Raw genomic sequence first — 23,874 nt, forward strand, 5'->3', positions numbered from 1 at the left:
GACCTATAAAGCCCTTCATGGCATCGGACCAGAATATCTCCGGGACGGCCTTCTGCCGCACAAATCCCAGTGACTGGTTAGGTCCCACAGCAGTTGGCCTTCTTCGGGTCCCGTTGACTAAACAATGTCATTTGGTGGGACCCAGGGGAAGAGCCTTCTCTCTGGTGGCCCTGACCCTCTGGAACCAGCTCCCCCCGGAGATTAGAACTACCCCCACCCTCCTTGCCTTTCGTAAACTCCTTAAAACCCACCTCTGCTGTCAGGCATGGGGGAAATGAGACATCTTCCCCGGGCCTATACAGTTTATACCTGGTATGTTTGTGTGTATGTTTGCTTTTTAATAAGGGATTTTTAGTGATTTTTAAATTATTAGATTTGTTTTACATTGTTTTATTGTTGTTGTGAGCCACCCCGAGTCTGCGGAGAGGGGCGGCATACAAATCTAATAAATAATAATAATAATAATAATAATAATAATAATAATAATAATAATAATAATAATAATAAAGCAACAACAGCAACAATAACAATAACAATAACAACAACAATAATAATAATAATTTATTAGACTTGTATGCCACCCTTCTCCGGAGATTCGGGGCGGCTCACAACAGCAATAAAAACAATATACCGTAGGTACAAATCTAATAAGTAAAACTATGACGAAAACCCATTATCTTAAAAAACAGAAGTTGGTGATCCCTTTAAGGTCCTTCATGACATGGGTCCAAGTTACCTGGGGCACTATCTCTCCCCACTGGGATTGACCTGCTGCACTTGAGATATGCTGCAGGTCCCGTCAGCCCAATTATTCCAGTGGGATCCAGAAGGCCTTCCATACTGTTGCTCCTGTCCTCTGGAACAACTTGCCCCCCAATGTGAGTTGGCCCTAGCCTTCCTACCCTTTTATAAGAGCTTAAGACTTGGCTCTGCTAGTGTGACTGGGACTCCAATGGGGAAACAACACAATAGAGGTGGAAATTCAAGTAGCAACAGATCCTTGCTCCCCTGTTCTGTCCCTACCCCCTCCATGTGTCTTTTGCTTTTAATTTATTTATGTTTGAATTGTTTGTTTGTGTGTGTGTGTGTGTGTGTGTGTGTGTATCAGGGATGGGTCCATTCCTGGAATGGGGGAACCCCACTCCAGTAGTGGAAATGGAACTGCACATGCAGCTTCATTACCACCGGGCGTGCAGGTGCCATGCATGTGCAACAGATATGATTCAGGTAAAAATTACTGGGTTTTTTGCTTTTTTGTATGCGCGGAAGCAAAGAAATCACAATTTTTGCCCAAATCTCACTGCCGGAAGGACGTCCATGTGGGATTTTGGCTGCTGCGCATATGTAGCAGCAGAATATCTCTGTGGCACCTAGAATGGCAGCTGGGGCCACGAGCGTGGCCTTCTCTCTGCTCTCCCGCATCGCAGGCATCTCTTGGCGCAGGCGGGAATGGTGCCCCAAGAAAATCATAGCCTTGGGAGCAGCGCTGTGCTCCTAAAGGCCCCAACTTGCTCGGGGCACCATCGCCACGCTGAGAGATGCCTGCGGCATGGAAGAGCATAGAGCAGGCCACGCGGCCGGAGCTCAGGGCTGCCCAGCCTGCTCCTTGGTGCCTGCAGGAGATCGCGCAAGCACACTCTGCACAAGGTAAGGGCTGGACGAGTGGACAGGCCATGAGCGGTGCAATAGAGCAGCAAGGCGAGCGAGCGGACAGCCACTCATGGCAGAGCTGCTGCGAGTGGCCCATCCGTAAATGCGGCAGCTGTCACCTTATTTTCGCCCATTTCCGGGCCTTTTTGCTTCTGCACATGTGTGGAAACAACCCCCCCCCCCAGAAATCTCTCAGGTGCACATCCTTGCAGGAGATTTGAATTCTGCGCATGCACAGAAGTCGAATCCTGCACTATGCACGGGCATGCTCCCATGCTACCGGCCCATTATAGTAGTGCCGGGAATGGTGGCCCGCTGCTGGTTATGTATGTATGTATGTATGTATGTATGTATGTATGTATGTATGTATGTTTGTATGTATGTATCTTTTCATTGTAAGCTGTCCAGAATTACTTTATGGTAAGATGAGCAGCTAATAAATTTAATAAGTAAATAAATAAACTGCTTTATTTTTTTAAATTTACGAACGTTATCTTTGATCTTCCAGAATCTGTTGGCTTTGTCATAATCAGACATTCAGTTACGTCTTACTCCCAGCCACTCAATGGATCAGGATTCTCCATGCCTCTCTCTCTCTCTCTCGCATCACCTCTTTCAGATCTGCCATAGTCATCCTGGTGTCATACTTTACAGTATCCAGCCAGCAGGTTACTAGGGCTGCCCCTTCTCCTTTTTCTCCCAGCATGATTGGTTTCTTGAGTAAATCAGCTCTCATGACATGACCAAAGTATGACATTCTCTGTTTGGCGATCTTGCTCTCAAGCGATACTTTTGGAGAGACTACTTTGTTACTTTTGCAGTCCATGAGATGCGTAATAGTACCAGCACCACAGTTCAAAGGCATATTTCTTTTTCAGAAACCATGTTTTGCAGCCAGAAGTATAAACTGCAAAATAAATATAGTGTGTTAACTAATCTGAATTTGGTTGTGAGTCTGATGTCTTTACTCTTCCAGATGTTATTGATGCCAGACATTGCAGTTCTTCCAAGTGTTATATACCTTTGTCTGCTTCTTTGATGCTTGTTTGCTATTGGCTGCCATAGTAAGGGGGAGAAGGGAAGTTTGGCATTCGGGTGGGAAAGTGAGCTGGAGAAAGATGGTCTGTATGCAACTGCTGGTCTTTTTCAGTGCAAGAAGCCTGCAGCTGCCACCTATTTTTTAATGTGAGAAACCTGTAGCTGCTGGTCTTTTTCAGTGCAAGAAGCCTGCAGCTGCTGCCTTTTTTTGGCATGAGAAGCCTGCAGCTGCCGCCCTTATTCAGCGTGAGAAGCCTGCAGTTACCAGTCTTTTTCCGCGCAAGAAGCCTCCAGCCACCAGTGGTTTTCAGTGTGGGAAATCTACAGCTGCTGCTCTTTGTTGGTGAGAAGGGCCGGCAGCCACAGTCTCTTTGCTGGCCTGAACCAAGCTGGCAGCAATGACTGGAGGCTTCTCATGGCAGCAAAGACCAGCGCCTGCAGGCTTCTCACACTGGCAAAGACCGGTGGATTTAGGCTTTTAATGCTGGTAAAGAGGTGGTGGCTGCAGACTTCTCATGCCGAAAAAGACTGGCAGCTGCAGGCTTTTCATGCTGACAAAGACCGGTACCCAGAGGCTTCTGGCACCGGCAAAGAGGTGATGGGTGCTGGCTTCTCGTGGGGGACACGGCGAGGCTTGGCCACCTATCTGGGCTGCTGCCTGCTTGACCTCTATTTCACCTTGGGGCTCACATAAGCCTGTGACAAGGAGACATTATTATTATTATTATTAGAACAATATATACTGTAGTAACAAATCTAATATTAAAATCTAAAATAACAATTTTACATTAAAAAGCCTAAAACCCCCAGTATATAAAAAACATACACACAAACATATCATACATAAAACTACATAGGCAAGGGCCGCCACAGAGAAGGCTTTTCCCCTGGGTCCCGCCAGCCGACACTGTTTAGTTGATGGAACCTGGAGAAGGCCAACTCTGTGGGACCTAACCGGCCGCTGGGATTCGTGCGGCAGAAGGTGGTCTCACAGATATCCTGGTCTGGTGCCATGTAGGGCTTTATAGGTCATAACCAACACTTTGAATTGTGACTGGAAACTGATCGGCAACAGTATATAAGAATATATATTGATGCTAAGGAGTTAGACATTCGACTCCCCCTCCCAACCTGAAAATAACTCTGTTCCAACTGCCAGTGGGCGTGACCAGTGCATGATTCATTCAGCCTGTGGGCTGAGAGTTTAAACATGCTACTGCATTTGTTTTATTTATTTATTAGATTTATAGGCTGCCTTCTCCTCGTGGACTCAGGGCAGCATGCCAAGGAGTTAGACATTCTACTTCCACTCTCCACCTGAAAGGGAGAGAAGAGGCTAATATAGAAGAGGCTTCTGTGGGGCAAGCCTGAGGGAGAGAAGGGAAGAGGAGAGGCTGATCATGAATGTTCAAGCTTTAACTGTCAATTTATCAAGCCTGATCACATAGTTTCGTAGCGAAACACAGGTTTCCAGCTACTAGTTTGGGAATAAAAAGAAAATGTGTTCATGCCCAAGGAAAATATAAGGAAAATATAATTTACATTTTTAAAGAGACTACGTGCTATTTCTTTCTGCCTCCTACACACAAATTGTTGGAAGGAGCATTTGGTCATATAGTTACTTGGTTTGTAAAGGCCAGTTCTCATGTCAGAACATGCAGAAAAATGTGCAGGAGGAAATTGGGCAAGTAGAAATAAGAATTAACTTTATTTTTCCTACTCTCACTATGGAAGTCTGCTCTATCCTTTTTCTAGTTAAATATCCATTGTGCAGGCACTTCAAGGGAAGACAGAATTACTAAAAAGTCAGAGGAGAGGAAAGAACTGAAGTTGAAAGATAAAAATATTTTGAAAGCTGTTTCTGGTAGATACCTATTTTAAATGGATGGTAAATACAGGCAACAATTTAGGATTGGATAACAGGAAACATTTATCCACTGACTCCATATGACCTGAAGCTTTGTCAGAGTCTCTTGTCCCCTGTGAATTTCCAAGTCACTTGTTAGACAACAGAATAGCAAGCTAAGGGACCTTCTTTTATTGGCAAGGAAGGCAAAGCCTTTGTGAAGCCCCCAGCTAAAGAAACTGTGAAAAGCACAGTTCTTTGGTAGAAGTAACAGTTCAATCTTGTGATTATGTTTTCCTTCCCCAGAAGTGTGTGTATGTGTGTATTTGTATATGCACATAAGTGGGAAAGGTTGTTTTTTGAGGCTATATTTGTAATGATGTCTGTGAGTTTTTCAGGTTATAATGTCTGTCACAGCAATGGGTTGCTCCAAGTTTGGATTGTTTTTTAGAACCGATAGCACCGGTAGTGGGATGCTTCACCCACCTGTCCAGGACACTTCTGTGCACTCGCAGAAGCATTGCAAGTGCACACAAATCAGTAATAATGGATTTTAGAACCTGTTCTTTATTCTGGTAGAACTTCAGTTACATTAGGAATAACGCTTACTGAATGCAGGATTTCATAAACAAAAACTCCATCTTTATTCTCCTCTCCTCTGTATTCAAAATGCATTACAGACAGTCACATTCCTCTCTCTTTTATCTTTAGCAATTAGAGCACACAAACTTCCCTCCATGCTTCCTCTCTTATCTTAAGATTTATGTCTATACAGCGCAGTTCAAAAGCACCAGGAATAGCTGTGAAATAACAAAGAATAAGCTAAGTCACTCCGGAGCCAAAATGACACACGCCCATGATGGATTTACAACATTGAAAAACTCCACCCTTCTTCCCCGCTGGCACCCTGACTTGACAAGTACATCACTCCAGTAATTAGCCCATTCCTCCCCTTAATATCTTTTCCCTAACATTTGCTCCTTGCGTTTTTGAACTCTTTTGAATTGAGGGTTTAACCAGCGATTGTCTGTCTCTTCCTCACTGGAGTCTGGACTCATAGCAACATCCTGTGGCTGGCCTCCCACCTGTTCTGATACCTGTAACCCACTAAACACTATCTGTATCAGAGTCATCTAACTCTTCACCATCCTCCAACTGACCAGGTATATATACAACAGAACTCACTGGTCTGTCTATATTATTCTAAGTATGCCTAGGATGATAAGATATATATGAAGACACTTATGTATATGGTAATATTCATGCATTTGTTGACAGGTACAGTGCCATACATATATTCTTTGTTGCTGTAAGAGATGGAACATCCCTAGTCTAAATATTTAGTGAAAATAGTAGTTGAGGGAAGACTATAAACAATCTGAAATGATAAAGCCATCCATTTCTTCATGTCTTGCCTTTTAGAATCCTACATTCCTTACAGGAAACAAAAAACTCATTTTTACAAATACATATCCCAATAGTTGTACATCAGGCGCATATTATCATCAAAGTTGCACCACCATCAGAGTATCACATTTAGCTTAATCATGCAATAGTTTTTATTTTTTCTTCAAGCCTTAGTAGAGCATCATAGCTTTAGCACATCACTTTATTATCAATAATTGGTATTTAGTTGAAGCTGAAAGTGTATTTGTAAAGAGAGTTTTGCAAAACAGCCTCCAGCTCTTGTAAAGGCTTCATTCATTGATAACTCGTATTGCAAGAACTGATTGTATGATACTAATTGTAAGGCTGTCTATGTTTTGAAGCTGTAATTGTAGCCATGCTTTTTAAAACCACTTCACAAAACTGGCACAGTGAATAGCATCAGCCTCTTGTAGGCAAACCTGCTTTATTTTGATCGGTGGCAAGCAGAGTCTAAGAGAAGCCTTAATGATGATACTCTCTCTGGTCAGCTTTCTCCAATCAGGTTTTGAGCTACATAAGGAAACTCTGAAATGAAACATCACACACTTGAATTGTACTTTTAATAGTTGTCAATACACAAGGCAAGATGATATATATATTTATAGACTTAAATTGTTCCTTTAAATCATATGAAATATTTTACAAATCAGACAACTTGGTGGTTTTGTGTATATGTTAAAAAAATGTAAGTGCTAATTTTATATTTACATTGAGGAACAGCTGGGTCATGAGTGTTTATATCAGTTATAACTTGTGTCAGATCTTGGCATTTGGAAGTATGTTAAGAATTGTGGAAGAATTGGCAATATTTACATTTGTGCTCTTATTCGAGGGAATATATGTGCTTCTCTAATTTGTCTGCTGCACCTGTGTTTGAAGTTCTGTAAATATTTGCATAATTATGATATAATATGAAATTGGCAATGAATGAAAAATATAATTACAAGCAGAAGAATATGAATATGCAATATGGTGCATTGTAGCTGTACTTATGCTATTAAGAATGGCTCAAATTACATAAAGGGAATCAATCTCTGTACTGATGAATCTATCTTGTCAAAATGTTTGAATACATACCGTGTTTCCCTGAAAATAAGACCCTGTCTTATATTTTTTTTGAACCCTGAAATAAGTTCTTGGCCTTATTGCCATGCACTCAAAAGCCCGATTGGTCTTATTATCACAGGATGTCTTATTTTGGGGGAAACAGGGTACCTGTGTAAAAGAAACACTTATATAATATTCAGAAGTGCCTAGTTATATTTGGCATTTAAATGCATGAAGTAAAAATTAGGTCAGGAATCTTGAATGCTCAGAAGTAGACAGAATTGTAATAAAAGTGTAATAAAACTTTGGATTACTTCGGGTCTATATAGATAGTCTGGAAATGCAATATAGACACGCACACTTTTCTTAAAAAGAGAAAACAGTTGTGCAGTAGTTACAGAAAAAGGTGGTGCAGGGATTAGAGTGCAGTACTGCAGGCTACTTCTGCTGACTGCTGGCTGACTGCAATTTGGCAGTTCAAATCTCATCAGCTCAAGATTGACCAAGCCTTCCATTCTTCCAAGGTGGGTAAAATGAGGAACCACATTGTTGGAGGCAATATGCTGACTTTGTAAACTGCTTAGACAGAGCTGTAAAACATTGTAAAGCGGTGTATAAGTCTAAGTGTTATTGCTATTTGATGTTGAAGAAAACTTTTCAGAGTATCATAGACACTCTACAAGAAAGCAAACATGAATTGTACAACAAATCAGTTCAGAGTTTTCATATGAGACATAAACAAACAGACCTCCATTTCCCCCCATCTATTTGTGAGGAATTGAGAGGGCCAGATGCCGTGATCTAAATTTTCTTAACGTTGAGTTTCAAGTCAATTTTTCAACTCTCTCTCTTCACCCACATCAAAAGGCTCTTTAGTTCCTTTTCACTTTCTGCCATTAGAGTGATATCATCTACACATCTGAGGTTGCTGGTATGTCTCCCGGCAATCTTAATTCCAACTTTTCATTCATCTACCCCCGTCTTTCTCATGATGTGCTAAATAGGCAGGACGACAGTATGTAGTCTTACTGGACTCCTTTCCCAATTTTGAACCAATCAGTGATTCTGGGTCCAATTCTCACTATTGCTTCTTGACCCGCATATAGGTTTCTCAAGAGACGAATAAAATAGTCTGGTAATCCCATCTCTTTAAGAAGTTGCCACAATTTGTTGTGATCCACACAATCAAAGACTTTAGCATAGTTAATGAAGCAGAAGTTGATGTTTTTCTCAAACTCCCTAGCTTTCTCCATGATCCAATGTTTATTGCCAAGATTTTGAATAGTTCAACTAGAATACTATCATCTCCACTAGTTTTGTTGTTGCTCAGATTTCACTTATATCAATCAGTAGGGCTCATATAGGGTATTAAGAAAGAGAAAGAGAAACAAGAAAGAAAGAAAAAGAAAGAAAGAAAAAAGAGAAAGTGAGAGAAGGTAGGTAGGTAGGTAGATAGATAGATAGATAGATAGATAGATAGATAGATAGATAGATAGATAGAGGGGGGGGGAGGAAGGAAGCATCACAAATCCTGGCACTAGATATGGCTTCAGAAGACAATTTGAAACAGCACAACAATATAGGGCTGGAAAATATCTCAGAGGTCATCTAATCCAACCTTGTGCTGCAGCAGGAAACCTTACATTATCTTGATTATTCTGATGCCTCTAACAGAGAGGAAAATTGCCAGAAAGGAGAAAGTGTTTACTAGGACAAGGCTGCATTCAGAGGAAGGCAATGTTAGCATGCAGCATGGAAAAGGAGAATACAATGGTACATGAGGGCTAATTTGCATACTGGTATATAGTCGGTTTTGGCAGTTGGAAGGGAGAATTCATTCGTATGATGGTTGTTGGTGAATCTGCATCACAGAGAGCAGATGGATTCTCTCAATGTTAGAGTTCATGAGAGAATATATATAACGTTCATAAAACAGAATATTTAGGATTAGGATGGGATCTAAATGAAGTACAAGGACTGTGTATATAGTTATTGCTTGAGAAGAGAAATATAGTTCTGCTGTCAAATTGTTATTTGTGAAAACACCAAGGAGAAGAAATAAAACACATAAGCTTATATTGGAGTCAGTGTATTTATGTGCCCAATATACAATGTGTTGCACAATTCTGCTATGATAATACTCTGCTAAGTGAAGTGAAGAAGATTACTTAAAAACATAAATTTCAAAAAAGCTAACAGGCAGTCCTTGACTTGTGACCACAATTGAGCAGTATATATAGTAGATAATATAACTTTTTTGTGTCCCAGTGTGTAATGCGTATGCACACGTATGGCACATATACATAGGATTAAGTAGTATGTTTGGGATGTTCAGAAGTGGTAAGTAGACAAGGAAATTGTATCTCAAAGAAGCCTTTGAGGCGAGGAGAGACCAGGCATCCTAACCCTAACCCCTGACATGAGTGATGTCAAGTTGCCCATGCCCACTTAGTCATATGATCACTCAGTAACATGACCACCTAGTCACATGACCATGAAGCCACTCCCACCCAGTCACATGACTGCCAAAGCATTCTCACCTAGTCACATGATCATCAAACCACACCCACAAAATAAGCTATGCCCATGTGGCAGTAAAAAAAATTGGAACCCATCTCTCATTTGGAAGATAATTATCCAGAGATCTTTGGAGACCAAGCAATCAAGCCATCTGGTCAATGATCCTTTGTCCTAGATTAATGATAAAAGCAAAGAAAAAAATTAAAGAATGTAAAAATTATTCTTTTGGCAAGACATATGCCAAAAGTATAAATATCAAAAGTTTTCAAAAGAACGAAAGGGACAGTTGAATTTGAAATTGTAGATTTTAAAATATTTTTTGAAATAATTTAACAAGTAATATATAGCTCTCTGTGGGACTGTTTGTTTAATTAATTGGAGATAATGATTGTTAGCTATCCAAAACAAAATATATATTAAGGGAAATTTGCTAAAGACCAGTGCTACAAAAGTATTGAAGTATTGAGTGAAACTAAAATTGATCTAAGGAAAGGAAAACACTATTTTATTTCAGGGATTAAAATAGTAAGCACTTTTACAAAATACTGGAAATCCTTTATGGACATTTTTCTAGTGATTTAATGAAAGGATTTGCTAATTGAGAAGGGATGATTACAGGAAGAAGTGATCTTCTATGCAATGTCATTTTAGGATAAGGAGCAATATTAGGTTTATAACTGCTATAAAGATTGGAAGTCAGTTCTTTAAATATTTTTTCTCCAACCTGCTTCCTATTTTTCTTTCTTTTCTCTATATCTTATCTATCTATCTATCTATCTATCTATCTATCTATCTATCTATCTATCTATCTATCTATCTGTCATCATACTTATAGGCTGCTCATCTTCTTCCGGACTGGGTGGTGAACAACATATAAAAAACAGTGTAAAAACAATCTAAAACTCGTTAAAACTCGTTATTTAGTGACTGGATCAGTATGGTATTGAATTAGCAATGGCTCCAGGCCTGCTGGAAAAGCCAGGTTTTCATGGCCTTCCTTAAGGCCAGTAGGGTGGGGGCAGTATGGACCTCAGAGGGGCAGCTTGATCTTCAGAGGGGCAGCTTGATCCAGAGAGCCGGCGCCACCACAGAGAAAATCCTCCCCTGCAGCCCCGCAACCGACACTGTCTAGCTCAGCGGTAGGCAATGTTGGCTCTTCAATGACATGTGAACTTCAACTCCCAGAATTTCCTAGCTAGCATGATTGGCTCAGGAATTTTGGAAGTTGAAGTCCACAAGTCATAGAAGAACCAACTTTGCGTACCCCTAGTCTACCTGATACGACTTGGAGAAGACCAACTCTGTGGGCCATTATTGGTGGCTGGGAAGTGTGTGGCGGGAGGTGGTCCCGAAGATAGTCTGGCCCTAAGCCATGTAGGGCTTTATAGCTGATAACCAACACCTTGAATTGCACCCAGAGACCAATTAGAAGCTAGCGCAGCTTGTGGAGTGTTGATGTGATGTAGGTGTACCTCAGTGCACAGCTTGTGTGGCTGCATTCTGGATCAATTGCAGTCTCCAAATGCTTTTCAAGGGTAGCTCCATTTAGAGCACATTACAATAATCAAGCTGTGAGATGACAAGGGCAGGAGTGACCATGAGAAGAGACTCCTGATACAGATAGGGTTGCAACTGGTGCATTTAGGTGAACCTGTGCAAAGGTCCCCCAGCTACAGCCAAGAGATGTTGTCTCAGCTGAGGATCTAGGAGGACACCCAGATTGTGAACCCTCACAAATTAAAAGAGTTTTAAAAGTTTTTAAACTCATTTTGTATTAACTTTTATTATTATTAAACACATTTAAATAAACATAACTTTAAATAGATACAATTGCATCCTTCATGAGGCTAAAAACAGGAAGTTATGAAATATATCTCCATATACAGTATTAAATTTAGCTGTAATCTAAATTCGAGTCATGTCACTAATTGATCAAGTGTCATTCTCTGCCTCTTAACAATCATACATCACTGGGTTGAATATAAACTTTGATCACCAAAGTGCATTTTGCAATATATCTCCTCTATTTACACAAGCAGGATATATACTGTTATTTAACGTCACAAATTTAAAAGAGCTTCATTGTATTGGCCTATAATTTAAAACCTTTTAAAAATGTCACTGATTTAATTATAAAAAGATAAAATTATTACATTCCAAAGAAAAATGAAAAGGTATCAGTATTTCTGATTGTGAAGTCTACATTATTTAGAAATTTTATTGGATATTTCCGTAATATTTTTCAGTTTTTCTCTTAAATGACAGTATCTGTAATAATTGACTTTAAAGAAGAGATAACAAAGACATTCCAGACCAGGGGGTGTCAAACACCAGGGAGTGTTATCACAACTTTTACCCCTTCACTAAAACGGTGTTGGGCATGACCAGCGCATGACACATCCAGGCCACAGTCTGAGAGTTTGACACCCCTGCTGCAGACCAAGGATTTTTGAATCAACAAAGAAATAACCCTTCTCTGTTAGCAATAAATGAAATTACAGAAGATTCTCAAAATAATTATGTAGGATTGCTATTTTTCCAGGCAAGAAAATAAAAATGATTGAAGCAGATATACTTTTAGTTTCAAAAATAATATGCTATACACCTGGAATATTAAAGCATGGTTGCTAAAGATTTTTAAAACGTTAAAACACTCTCTTTTAGATCAGGTCATTTTATTTATTTATTTATTTATTGATTGATTGATCGATCGATCGATTGATTGATTGTTAGAGTTGAAAGGGACCACGAAGGCCATCGATTTCAACCCCCTGCCCAAGCAGGAACGCTATAGTACACCAGTCAAGTGGCAGTTCAATCTTCTCTTAAAAATGTCCAGAGTGTTGGAGTTCACAACGTCCGCTGGTAGGTTGTTCCATTGGTTGATCGCTCTGACCGTCAGGAAGTTCCTCCTTATCTCCATGTTGAATCTTTTTAATCATGGATTTTTAGTTTAAAATAGGCAGAGAGTGATACTGTATGAACATTTTGATAAAATGATAATAACCATTGAAGTACCGTATAATTCTTTTATTAAAATTACAATTTGCCTTTTAACACTGAATTATTAAAGCTTTATTGCAGTTTTAAAACCATCATCACGCCAAACTGTAATTTAGCCCCAATTAATTTATGAATTTAAATTTCTTTTTAAATTTATATTATATTTCTTATAAATATAAATTTAATATAAATATAAGTTTATAATAAAATTTAAATTTCTTTGGGGCCCCAAAAGAAATTTAACCATGAAGGTATTAAGTAATTGTAGGTTTACATGCTCAGTTTATCATTCTGTAGCCTGAAAGAGCTCTTGAGAAACCAGAAATTTTTTTTTTCATAATCAAGGAAATTATGGAACAGTTTCATTTCTCCTGAGAAGGCCAAAACTATTATGTTTTCCCCTGGTAAAAAAAACAAGTTGGTGAAACTCAGGAGGAAAATAACAGTTTATAAATGATATTACATGCATACTACAAGGGTTATCCGGAAAGTAAAGTTACAAGGCATGTAGCTCTCACAGGGAATGCTTGCAGGGAAGTTGGTATTACTATCACGTAGTGGGAAACCAGCCGAAGAGAGTGAGCAGTGCCAGTGGTCAGTAGATCATTGACTGGTGTTGTGGTGAATGAGGACACTCATCTCTAACCTTCACCACAATGCCAGTCGATGATCTACTGACCACAGGCATTGCTCATTCTCTTCCGCTGGCTTCCCGCTACACGATAGTAATTCCAACTTTTCCCACGAACATTCCCCGCAAGAGGTACGTGCCTTGTAACCTTACTTTCTGGATAATGCTCATACATGACCGTTCCAAAATAAAAGTAACTGGCTTCCCCAGATGAGATATATTTCCTAAAATAACATTTTAAGAAAATTAAAATTTATCTGAATTCAGAATTTTTATATATAAGTATATATTATATAGAAAGAGGAAGAGGTTTGAGTAAACCTAATTCCAGGACTGGACAACATACAGATATGGAATGCAGTGCTACCTGTAGTAGCATAGCAGTTCCTACGAGTATAGAGTTAGACAGAGAGGAGGGATCCTGGGAATTGTAGAACTGTAGCTCAAGAATATCCAGGATAAATTTCTTGCAGTTATATGGATTGTGGTCAACTGTGATCATACACTCTTCTTCCTCTTCCTCTTCCTCTTCCTATAATTGGAGCAAATGAGATATGGGAGTGAAGAGAAGAAACAGCTGTTTACAATGATTCAAATTAGTTTATAGATTAATGATTTTGACCACAACATTAGTAAAATACAACTTCACAGAAACCAAAGGTATTCACTCTGTGAATTCAAAAGTCATAATGCTGATAGAGGGGATTGCTTTGTTGCATATTCCTTGGATTAACCTGCAAATGCAATGTATTCTATTTCTCTACTCAGAAAATGTGGAACAATTTCTTTTTTTTTAATATGTATTTATTTCTGTGCCTGCTGGATCATTGTAAAAAACAGTATGCTGTAAATCAGTCTAGCTAAGTTTTATTGAAAAGATTGATGATAAATAGTAGAGGAAGGGTTGTCATTCAGATAAGATTTGTTGTTTTATTTTCAGGGGTTGTGGTCCCTGACACTTCTGCCAGACAGCTGGAGGATTTGTTTGGAAGTAGTTAAAAGCATACTTCTCCACCCAGGAGTGGGTGTTACCTTTGTCAAAAACAATATAAAAACAGTTGACGTTTCACCTAGCAAATAAGTCTTAAAGCAGAATTGCAGAGTATTTTAATATTTTCCTTGGGAGTGTAAGTACAGCATGTCTGAGAGGAGGAGCAGAGGAAGGGGCAAAAAAAATAAAGGGGAAAAGGAGAAAGAAACAGATCCTGAAGAAGGTACCTTTCATTTTTAGCACATTTTATTGCATTATAGAAGCTTCTAACAGTACAGCCTGTGACAAAGCAAATGTATTAAGAAACTTTTATATTGTTTATATTGTTTTCAAAACTTAAGTTGCTTTGTTAAATGCTTTCTGAATACTGAAGAACAATACCCCTTCTTCCCCAATTTTATATACAAACGTTTTCTGGAATATATATGCTCTAAGTAACAGAAATTTCATATAAACTGTATATGATGAGAGTTACTGGTATAATTAATTCTCCTTCTGAATACCAAAACCAATATTAGATTAAATGAAATTCCATTTAGCATGTTGGTGATGCCAAAATGGTTGTTTCTGTACATAGCATGTCTTCTATTCTTCTTCTTCTCTTATGAAATAATTATTCTTCCAAATTATTCTTATCTGATAGCTTGCTTTATTAGTATAGGTTATTGCAGATGCACATCTCATTGGTGGACTGAAAAGGTAGGCAGACTTTCCCTTGCATTCAGTATTATGGGAATAACAGGCATGTAACTTTAATGCTCTTGTCTTTCAGAAAAATAGAGCAACAAGTTATTCAGTGCAGGAATGCCAGCCTTATTTAACAATGACATCCAAAATGATATATCTTTTTTTCTTCCTACCCACACATTTTCAGTTGTTGAGATTCTTGGAAATGTCACTGAATGATTAAGTTCGTTTTTGTGAGATCAGCATAAGCCCTGATCAGAGTTTTCCCGTGTCCCATATAGTTGTGTTTAGCTTTCCTTTCTTTTTGTCTCGTTACGTTCCTCACTTCCTTTCATTTCAGTGCTGCGTATCATCCTCAGCTCCCAGATGCTAACAACATAGGCATGGAATAGAACTTGTAGAGGCAGGTAGGAACAACATGAAATACTGTATGGCCATTACTGGAAGATAATAAAAGAAAGGACTGTTCTGTTGGGTCTTGCTTTATTTCTATCTGCTTGTGGATGGAGAGAGCTATGTATAGGGCAATTGATTATTACATGCTTTCATGTTTCACTGATGTTAGAGAAGACAGAAAGAAAGATTATGTCTGATGCTGGTCAAAGAGTCTTTTAATAACTTTGGAGAAGATCCAGAATGTTTGGGACAGGAACGAATATGTTAATAATGGAAGTTAATATTTACTGGGCTTCATTGCAAAGTGTAAAATAGTTGTAATGAGGGATGGATTGTGAATGGCAACAAAATTATAAGCATATTTACTATTACTTTGTAAATGCAATATGATAATACCAGCAAAAAATATGCATAGCATGGAGTTCCAATGAAGTAGTCTAATTTTAAAATATAAGTACCGCAGCTCTGCTGTTTTGCATTTATTTTTAATGTTAGATCTGCTGACCTTAGTAAGTTAAATGTAAATCTTATAGCAATGAGGTAAGATGATCCTTTAAAATTTTGTCTCCAGGACAAATGGCTCTTCAGTGAAGGTTTCCATTTGGAAAATTATATTTCTATTCTATATGTTGGGGTCATTCCAGACCTGAAAAAAAAACAAATATTAGCAAATAGCATCTTGTCTTGACTGATTAGTAGGTCAAAATTTCCTGTCCTCAAACAAATAGTTGTCTGAATGAAATCAGAATTTTGCAACTGAAGGCTGTGATTTCATGAGATTTTTTTTCTGAATGAAACAAAACATCAGCCATTCAGACAGACAAATAATGTTTAGCTATCTTGGTTCACTGGTTTAGATGAAAGGCAGCTTGGCATTTCAGAATCCACATGATTTCCTAGGCTGTGCAAACTGCAACACTGATATAATTTATGTACTGCATTAAGCCAGGTGTATTTAATCAGAGTTGGTTGATTATACATAAAGCTAAGCCACAAATCACAGTTTACAAATAATGATAGATAGATACATACCTCACTGACACTTAATGTCTATATTTTTTCAACCCCCATTATTTTGAGAGTCATTGTTTCTTTGTTTTGTTTTTTAAATTATTCAGTTCCTCAATGAGCTGCTCTTAGAGATGGCCAAATTCAAAAAGGAAGGGGGTCCACCAATGTAATAACTGTGTTGAAGAAGGAAGTAAATTTCCCTCTTCCACTCCTCTTTTGCAGATGGCTGCTTTGAATCTGGATTACAGATGTGCAACAATATATGCTTATCTAAAAATAGTTATGTTTTTAGAAGTCAAAGGCACTGAAACATTATTAGAGTAAATAAAAGATGATGTATATTTGCTACATGTCAAATTATGGATTAAATATTTGTAGGGCCCAAGGCTAGAAAATCTAATAAAGATGCTACAGCTCTACCAATCTTCCAATAAAGTGAGAATCAATTATTGAAACTGCTCCTGAACTATTATAGGTGTGTATGAAATAGAAATGTTTTGTTTTCTATTTGGCACAAAACAGTTCCTCTTAAAATACTGGCTATACTCCAGTGGAAAAACTCTTGTTATGGCTTAGATATTCTAAATTCTTGCAGAACAAAATTCTAAAAGTTTCGATTATTCTAGCTGTAGGGACATCTTGAATTTAGAATAAACTCTTTGGTCCTTAGTCCCCCCCCTCAGGGATATAATATCAGATGGGAGATGGCAAATAAGAGTCAGCATGCATTGCCACCCCACCTACCTAAAGTTGTAGCAACAGTCTTGGCATATTTTTGAGGGAATTTTGGTCGCCAATTTACCTGACAGTTATAAGCTAAGAGCTAACTTTGCTGAAGTTGAACAAGAGTAGCTCTTGCTCAAAATTTGCATACCTAACATTAACACTACAACAAAAGAATATAAGTACAATTATTACATTTGTAATTACCTAACAGATTGTATGAACTAGCAACATGTATATTTAAATGCTCTGAAAACCTAGCATCAACAAAACACAAGAGTATACAAATGCCACACCCACATCAAAGCCCAGCACAGAATTTTTACATTTTAAAATACATCCTGGAAGTTCAACATCAATAGTACACAAGAATATAGAGAGAGCATGTATGCACCTGCCCATCAACAGTGATAAGCTCAACAACTCAAACTAATTAACATACCAATGATGATCTCACAGATGTAGCAGACCACTTCAGTCATGGCTAATTCAGTTGCTTCAAACAATTCTGATTCTCCTACTCTAGGAACTGAGCAGTCCACCACAACCCTTTAACTTTGAACCATATGTTTAAACAATGGCTGCTTTGTTGTGCATGCCAGTATACCAGCCATTCTCCACTGCATATGGAAGGAGAGTCCAACATGGGTAATGTACCAATCCTATTGGTAGAGACTGAGTTATAATTAGCATAATAATAGCTACCGCCCCCCTTACTGCTCCCATGAGCCCCAGTTTTAAAAACTCTCCAGTTTTAAAAACGTCTCCAGCGCCCTGGTGCCTTCAGAAACAGCGGAAAGCCTGAAGCCGGAGGACCGGAAGGCGGAGATACTTCTGAAAAAGGCACACCAGATGTTGGGCTGGGGATTCAGAGCGGCAGCTGCTGCATCCTTCATAAATAGAGCTTCTCTCCGGTGGTTTCAGGAGATGCAGTCCCGACTAGGACTGGAGGATGGCAGGCTACGTCAGGACCTGGCCAAGCTACGAGCTGCGGCGGAATTTTCCGCGGATGCCACATTACATGCAGCCAAATTCTCCGGCAGAGGTATGGCTACCACTATTGCAGCACGCCGACTCCTGTGGCTCCGACACTGGCCTGCGGATCTGAAATCCAAATGGCAATTGGCGCCAAGATATGTTTGGGGATATCTTGGACAAAGTCCTCATTGAGGACAAGGACAAGAGGAAAGTCCTACCCAGAACCGGCAGATGCCAGGACCGGAGGTCGACGCCATATACAAGGCGCCAGACTCCCCGTTGGGATAACTCCACAGGAGCAGGACAGAGCCACAGACCATTCTCGCAGAGTCAGTTCTCGCACCAGACCTTCAGGAGCGACCGGGGTCGTTCCAGGACAGATCCAGGGGATACCAGAACTCGAGGCGGCCCTTTCGGGGGAACAACCAGAGAGGTTTTCGCCGTTCTAAGTGACTCTGACAAGCAAGTGCCAATCGGCAGGAAGCTTCAACACTTCAGCGCTTCCTAGCACACTTCGTCTTCCGACCTATGGGTCCTGGCTACGGTGTCGGAAGGACTTCACCTGGAGTTTGTGGGACAACCCATCGGTTCATACACTGCCCGAGAGTTCGGTAACCACAAACAAAGCTGCAACTACAAAGAGAAATCAGACATTTGCTGGAAATACAAGCCATAGAACCGGTACCACCCCAGGAAGAGGGCAAGGGGTTTTATTCAAGGATTTTCATTGTCCCCAAGTCCTCAGGAGGTTGCAGGTTGATCCTCAACCTGAAACAACTAAACATCTTCATAAAGTACCGGAGATTTCACATGCACTCTCTACAAACTATCTTGGCCTCAATCAGATCACAGGACCTGTTAACATCCATCGATCTGAAAGAGGCATACCTGCATGTTCCTATATACCCATCGCACCAGAAATATCTCCGTTTCTGTTCAGAGGGAACACACTAACAATACAAGGCCATGCCATTCGGCCTTTCGTCAGCTCCACGGACTTTTACCAAACTCCTGGACGCTCTGACAGCCCACCTGCGCTCTCAATCCATCAGAGTGATGGCGTACCTGGACGACATCATTATACTGTCCAGGTCGCCAACGCAGGCAGGGCACGACTTAAACCGGACCATACAGACATTAGAAGATCATGGCTTCACCATCAACGTGGAGAAGAGTCAACTGATTCCCAGAACCAGGCTTTTGCACCTAGGAGCGATCTTCGACACCTCGTCAAGCTCGGTCTCACTCTCCCCAGACAGAATAACAAATATTCAACGTTTAGTAGCCAGCCTCAATCAAAACAGGCAAGTGCCAATGTCCCTATTATCAAAAGTGTTGGGGACACTGGTCTCGGCTATAGGAATTGTGCCCTGGGCCAGGCACCACATCCGGGATCTACAGTGGCTTTTACTACCAGCACAAAGAGCCAAGGTGAGCCACTCACACCAACGGATCCGCATACCGCGAAACATCAGAGAGTCCTTGAGATGGTGGACATCTCCTGCGGTACTCAGGGGTTCCCCCTTTCAGATTCAAGACAAGATGATTCTAACTACAGACGCCAGCCTCTATGGTTGGGGAGCCCACATCGGCCCCCACATGGCGCAGGGCACATGGTCTGCAGAGGAATTAACACCAATAAACATAAACTTCCTCGAACTCAGAGCAGTATTTCTAGCTCTTCAGACTTTCCACTCTATTGTCCGGGACAAACACATACTAGTGCTTACAGCCAATGTGGCGACCAGAGCCCACCTGAACCACCAAGGGGGCACGAGGTCGCGTCGCCTCATGGAGGAGATGGCAAATCTATTCGATTGGGCCGAACTTCACCTAGCGTCCTTATCCGCGGAGCACATTGCCGGGACCAACAACGCCCAGGCAGATTGGCTCAGCAGGACTACATTAGACCCATCAGAGTGGAGGCTGGATCCACCGCTATTTCAACAGATATCGCACAAGTTTGGGACTCCAGTTGTAGACCTGTTCGCCACCCACCGGAATGCGCAAACCCTAAGGTTCTATTCACGTTTTCCAGAACCAGGGACAGAGGGGGTCAACGCCTTGCTGTCAGCTTGGCCGACAGGACTGCTGTACGCATTTCCCCCAGTAAACCTGATACCAAGAGTCATAGAGAAAATTCTCCAAGAAAAGCTGTGAGCCGCCCCGAGTCTGCGGAGAGGGGCGGCATACAAATCTAAATAAATAAATAAATAAATAAATAAATAAATAAATAAATAAATAAATAAATAAAAGGCAGAGGTTCTGATGGTGGCACCACACTGGCCACGCCGGCCGTGGTTCACCGACCTGATGGCTCTGTCAGTAACCCCACCATGGAGGATGCCAGACCACATCATTTCACTCAGCCAGGGGAACCTACAACACCCGGATCCCCAGTGGCTACAACTAACCATCTGGCACTTGAAAGGCACAGGTTAAAGCATCAAGATCTGCCAGAGAAGGTCATCGATACAATTCAGGCTGCTCGACGTCCCTCAACTTCAAGGATATACCAGGCCACGTGGGCTGCCTTTTGCACATTTTGTAGCAAGGAGGGCAAGAACCCCAGGGAGGCATCGGTGATTACGGTGCTGGAGTTCCTACAGGCAGGAATAGACCGGGGACTGGCTCCTAACACGTTAAGGAGACAGGTGGCAGCACTCTCCACCATGATTCAGATACCGGAGTCTCGTTCGCTAGCCCATCACTCGTGGGTAAGAGACTTTATACGTGGAGCTTCCAATTCACATACACCACCTGTACGGAGGTTCCCCTCATGGGATCTCTCGATAGTACTTAAGGCCTTGACAAAACCACCTTTTGAGCCTTTGAGATCTATTCCACTTAGGCTACTTTCCTTGAAAACAGCCTTCTTAGTAGCGGTCACTTCTGCACGCAGAGTGTCAGAGATCTCAGCCCTCTCTGTGAGACCAGATTTATGTATCTTTTACCCAGATAGAGTGGTACTCCGCTTAGATCCGACGTTCATTCCCAAGGCAACACCTTGTTCCACAGGAAACAGGAACTTATATTGCCTGACTTCTGCATGCATGGAGACCATCCATCAGAGTTAAGATGGCATAAAGTCGACGTAAGACGTGCTCTAAAGGTTTATATCAGGAGGACTGAAACATTCAGGAAGTCTGAGACCTTGTTTATCTCATTTTCTCAACACAGAATGGGACTTGGACTATCTTCTAAATCAATAAGTCGTTGGCTAAAGGACTGTATTCTGGAAGCCTACTGAGCGGGAGGACACGATCCCCCGATGGGCCTAACAGCTCATTCAACCAGGAGTGCGGCCACATCGGCGGCCTGGACGACACAGGCCTCGATAGAAGATATTTGCAGAGCTGCCATGTGGGCAGCACCTACGACATTTATTAAGCACTACAAGTTGGACTCATTTGCGTCCGCTGAGGCAGCGTTTGGTAGACGGGTGCTACAGAAAGTGTGTGCATCTCCAACGTCCCAGTCAAGACCTTCTCCCTCCCATGGGCAGTAAATCTTTGGTATATCCCATGTTGGACTCTCCTTCCAGATGCAGTGGAGAAGACCCATTGTACCTACCTGAACGGTCTTCTCGATGCACTGGAAGGAGAGTCCAAACCCACCCGACTAGTTGAAGTTCAGAGACGTCGGAGATGGGGAGTTTGAAGTTTAGTTGTAATAATAAAAGTTGATTATCCTCTTACATTGTTTTTTCGTTTTTAAAACTGGGGCTCATGGGAGCAGTAAGGGGGGCGGTAGCTATTATTATGCTAATTATAACTCAGTCTCTACCGATAGGATTGGTACATTACCCATGTTGGACTCTCCTTCCAGTGCATCGAGAAGACCATTCAGGTAGGTACAACGGGTCATCTAAACCAAGAACAGCAAAGATGTGCTGAAATCCAAGCTGATTGGCAGTTGGATTGACCTCCTGGAATATTACTAAGCAGGTGTTCCAGGCTGTGGAGATTGCCACAGCCCATCGTTACTTCAGTGCATCATGTTTTTGGCCTCCGCATGTTGAATTTTTAGCCTCCACACATTCTGTTTTAGATCTGTTCCAGGCTGCCGAGATCACCATAGCACATCACTACCGATTGCTGCTTTCAAGCATCATTTTTCTGGTCTTTGGTGTCACATTTTTGCCCTCCACATGCCCCATATTTGGCCTACGTGCATCACATTTTTGGCCGGTTCCAGGTGGGGATCAGTGATGGTGGCAGCAATCCCCACCACTTGGAACCAGCCATAAATGTGATGCATAGAAGCAAAAAAATGAGGCAGCAATGTGCTGTGGTGATCCCCACAGCCCGGAATGGGTCTACAATGGGGTGTGTGGAGGTCAAAAACATGACATGCCAAGGCCAAAAGTGCAATGCCTACAGGCAGTGATTGATGGCAATTTGATATGGTGATCACTGTAGCCTGGAACAAGTCTAAAATGGAGCGTTTGGAGGCTGAAAACCCAACATGCAGAGGCCGAAGATGGCTGAAGGGTGGGAGCAACATTTGCTGTATAAGACGCACAGACATTTCCACCCACTTTTAGATGGGTAGGTGAAAAATGCAGCAATTAATACTGCTTGAAAAAGTTACAAAGCTCACCATTCCAACTGGAGGTTCATAGTATTTGGGTGGTACATCAGCAATATAAGCTTTTGTGAGGGTTTTTTTCTTTTGATACTTCTTTTTAGAATCCCTTTTAACAGCAAAATAGTTTTTAAAAAGTGATTGAAAAAAGGGATAATTGGCTTTCAACTAAGGGATTTGAATGAAAGACTGCCATTTTTAAATATGTGCATGCAACTGCTACAATTGATTGATTTCTTTTGTTGTTATTCTTGCCTGCCCGCTTTTAAAAAAAATCATTTTTGGTCAGAATCAAGACTGTAAGCTAATTAATAGAAGGTCTTATTATTCTTATATTTTAGTTAAAGACCTAGAGTTATTTGCATAATATGCTAAACTTAACTAAAACCTTAGTCTCTCACCTAAACTATTTATTTATAGTTTAGACCAGTGTTTTTCAACCAGGGTTCTGCAAGAGCCAGCTAGAGTTCCGCGATTTAATAAGAAGGCAAGGCAGGTCCTCCCTTCAATCCCTCCCGCTTCTGCAGCAGGGCAGCCTCTTCCTCCATCTCATGTCTGGCAGATCAATCATGCTCAGCAGCAGCAGCCACCGCCAAGCAGGAGGAGGAGTGACAGCAGCGGCGGCATTGGTGCCGACAGCAGCAGCAGCGTCCCTCTAGCCCCTCCCTGCAGCAGCAGGGCCAAAGCGCAGACTGCAGTGGCAGGAGGAGGAGGTGGGAGCAGTTGCCTCTTCAGCACCTCCAACGCGGAGCTTCCCAGTCCAGGGCTGAGGTATGCCTTCATGGCATCAGAACAGAATACCTTCGGGACCGCCTTCTGCCGCACGAATCCCAGTGACCGATTAGATCCCACAGAGTTGGCCTTCTCTGGGTCCCGTCGACGAAACAATGTCGTCTGGTGGGACCCAGGGGAAGAGCCTTCTCTGTGGCGGTCCTGACCCTCTGGAATCAACTCCCCTCGAAATCAGGACTGCCCCCACCCTCCTTGCCTTTTGCAAACTCTTAAAAACCCACCTCTGCTGCCAGGCATGGGGAAATTGATTCCCCCTGGCCATTCTGTTTTATGTATGGTGTATGAGTGCTTTTAATTAAGGGTTTTAAACTGTTTTTAATCATTGCATTTGTACTGTGCTTCACTGTTGTGAGCCGCTCCGAGTCTTCGGAGAGGGGCGGCATACAAATCTTATTATTATTATTATTATTATTATTATTATTATTATTATTATTATTAATAATAATAATGCCAGGCGGCTCCAGGTTCTCTCCCTCTCCTCCTCAAGCCTCCTTCCCATGCCTGGGTACACGCTGCTGCACTCGGCCAAGTGTTATCTCCCCTTTC

The 23,874-nt window shown here is 41.2% G+C and overlaps 1 protein-coding gene across 3 annotated transcripts in view; it reads left to right on the top strand.

Moving 5' to 3' along the window:
• Positions 1-23,874, top strand: part of NRG2 (neuregulin 2) — a 259,760-nt gene that overhangs the window by 116,436 nt on the left and 119,450 nt on the right. Inside the window, exon 1 of one of the 3 annotated variants that reach the window (XM_070746956.1) lies at positions 14,271-14,377. The exons of the other annotated variants lie outside the window; for them this stretch is intronic. Within the exon in view, the coding sequence (XP_070603057.1) occupies positions 14,302-14,377 (76 nt within the window). The 5' untranslated portion in view covers positions 14,271-14,301. Of the gene's footprint in view, positions 1-14,270; positions 14,378-23,874 lie in introns of those variants that run through there. 3 annotated transcript variants of the gene reach the window in all.

Source organism: Erythrolamprus reginae, chromosome 3 (genome assembly GCF_031021105.1).
Source record: "Erythrolamprus reginae isolate rEryReg1 chromosome 3, rEryReg1.hap1, whole genome shotgun sequence".
NCBI lineage: Eukaryota > Metazoa > Chordata > Lepidosauria > Squamata > Dipsadidae > Erythrolamprus > Erythrolamprus reginae.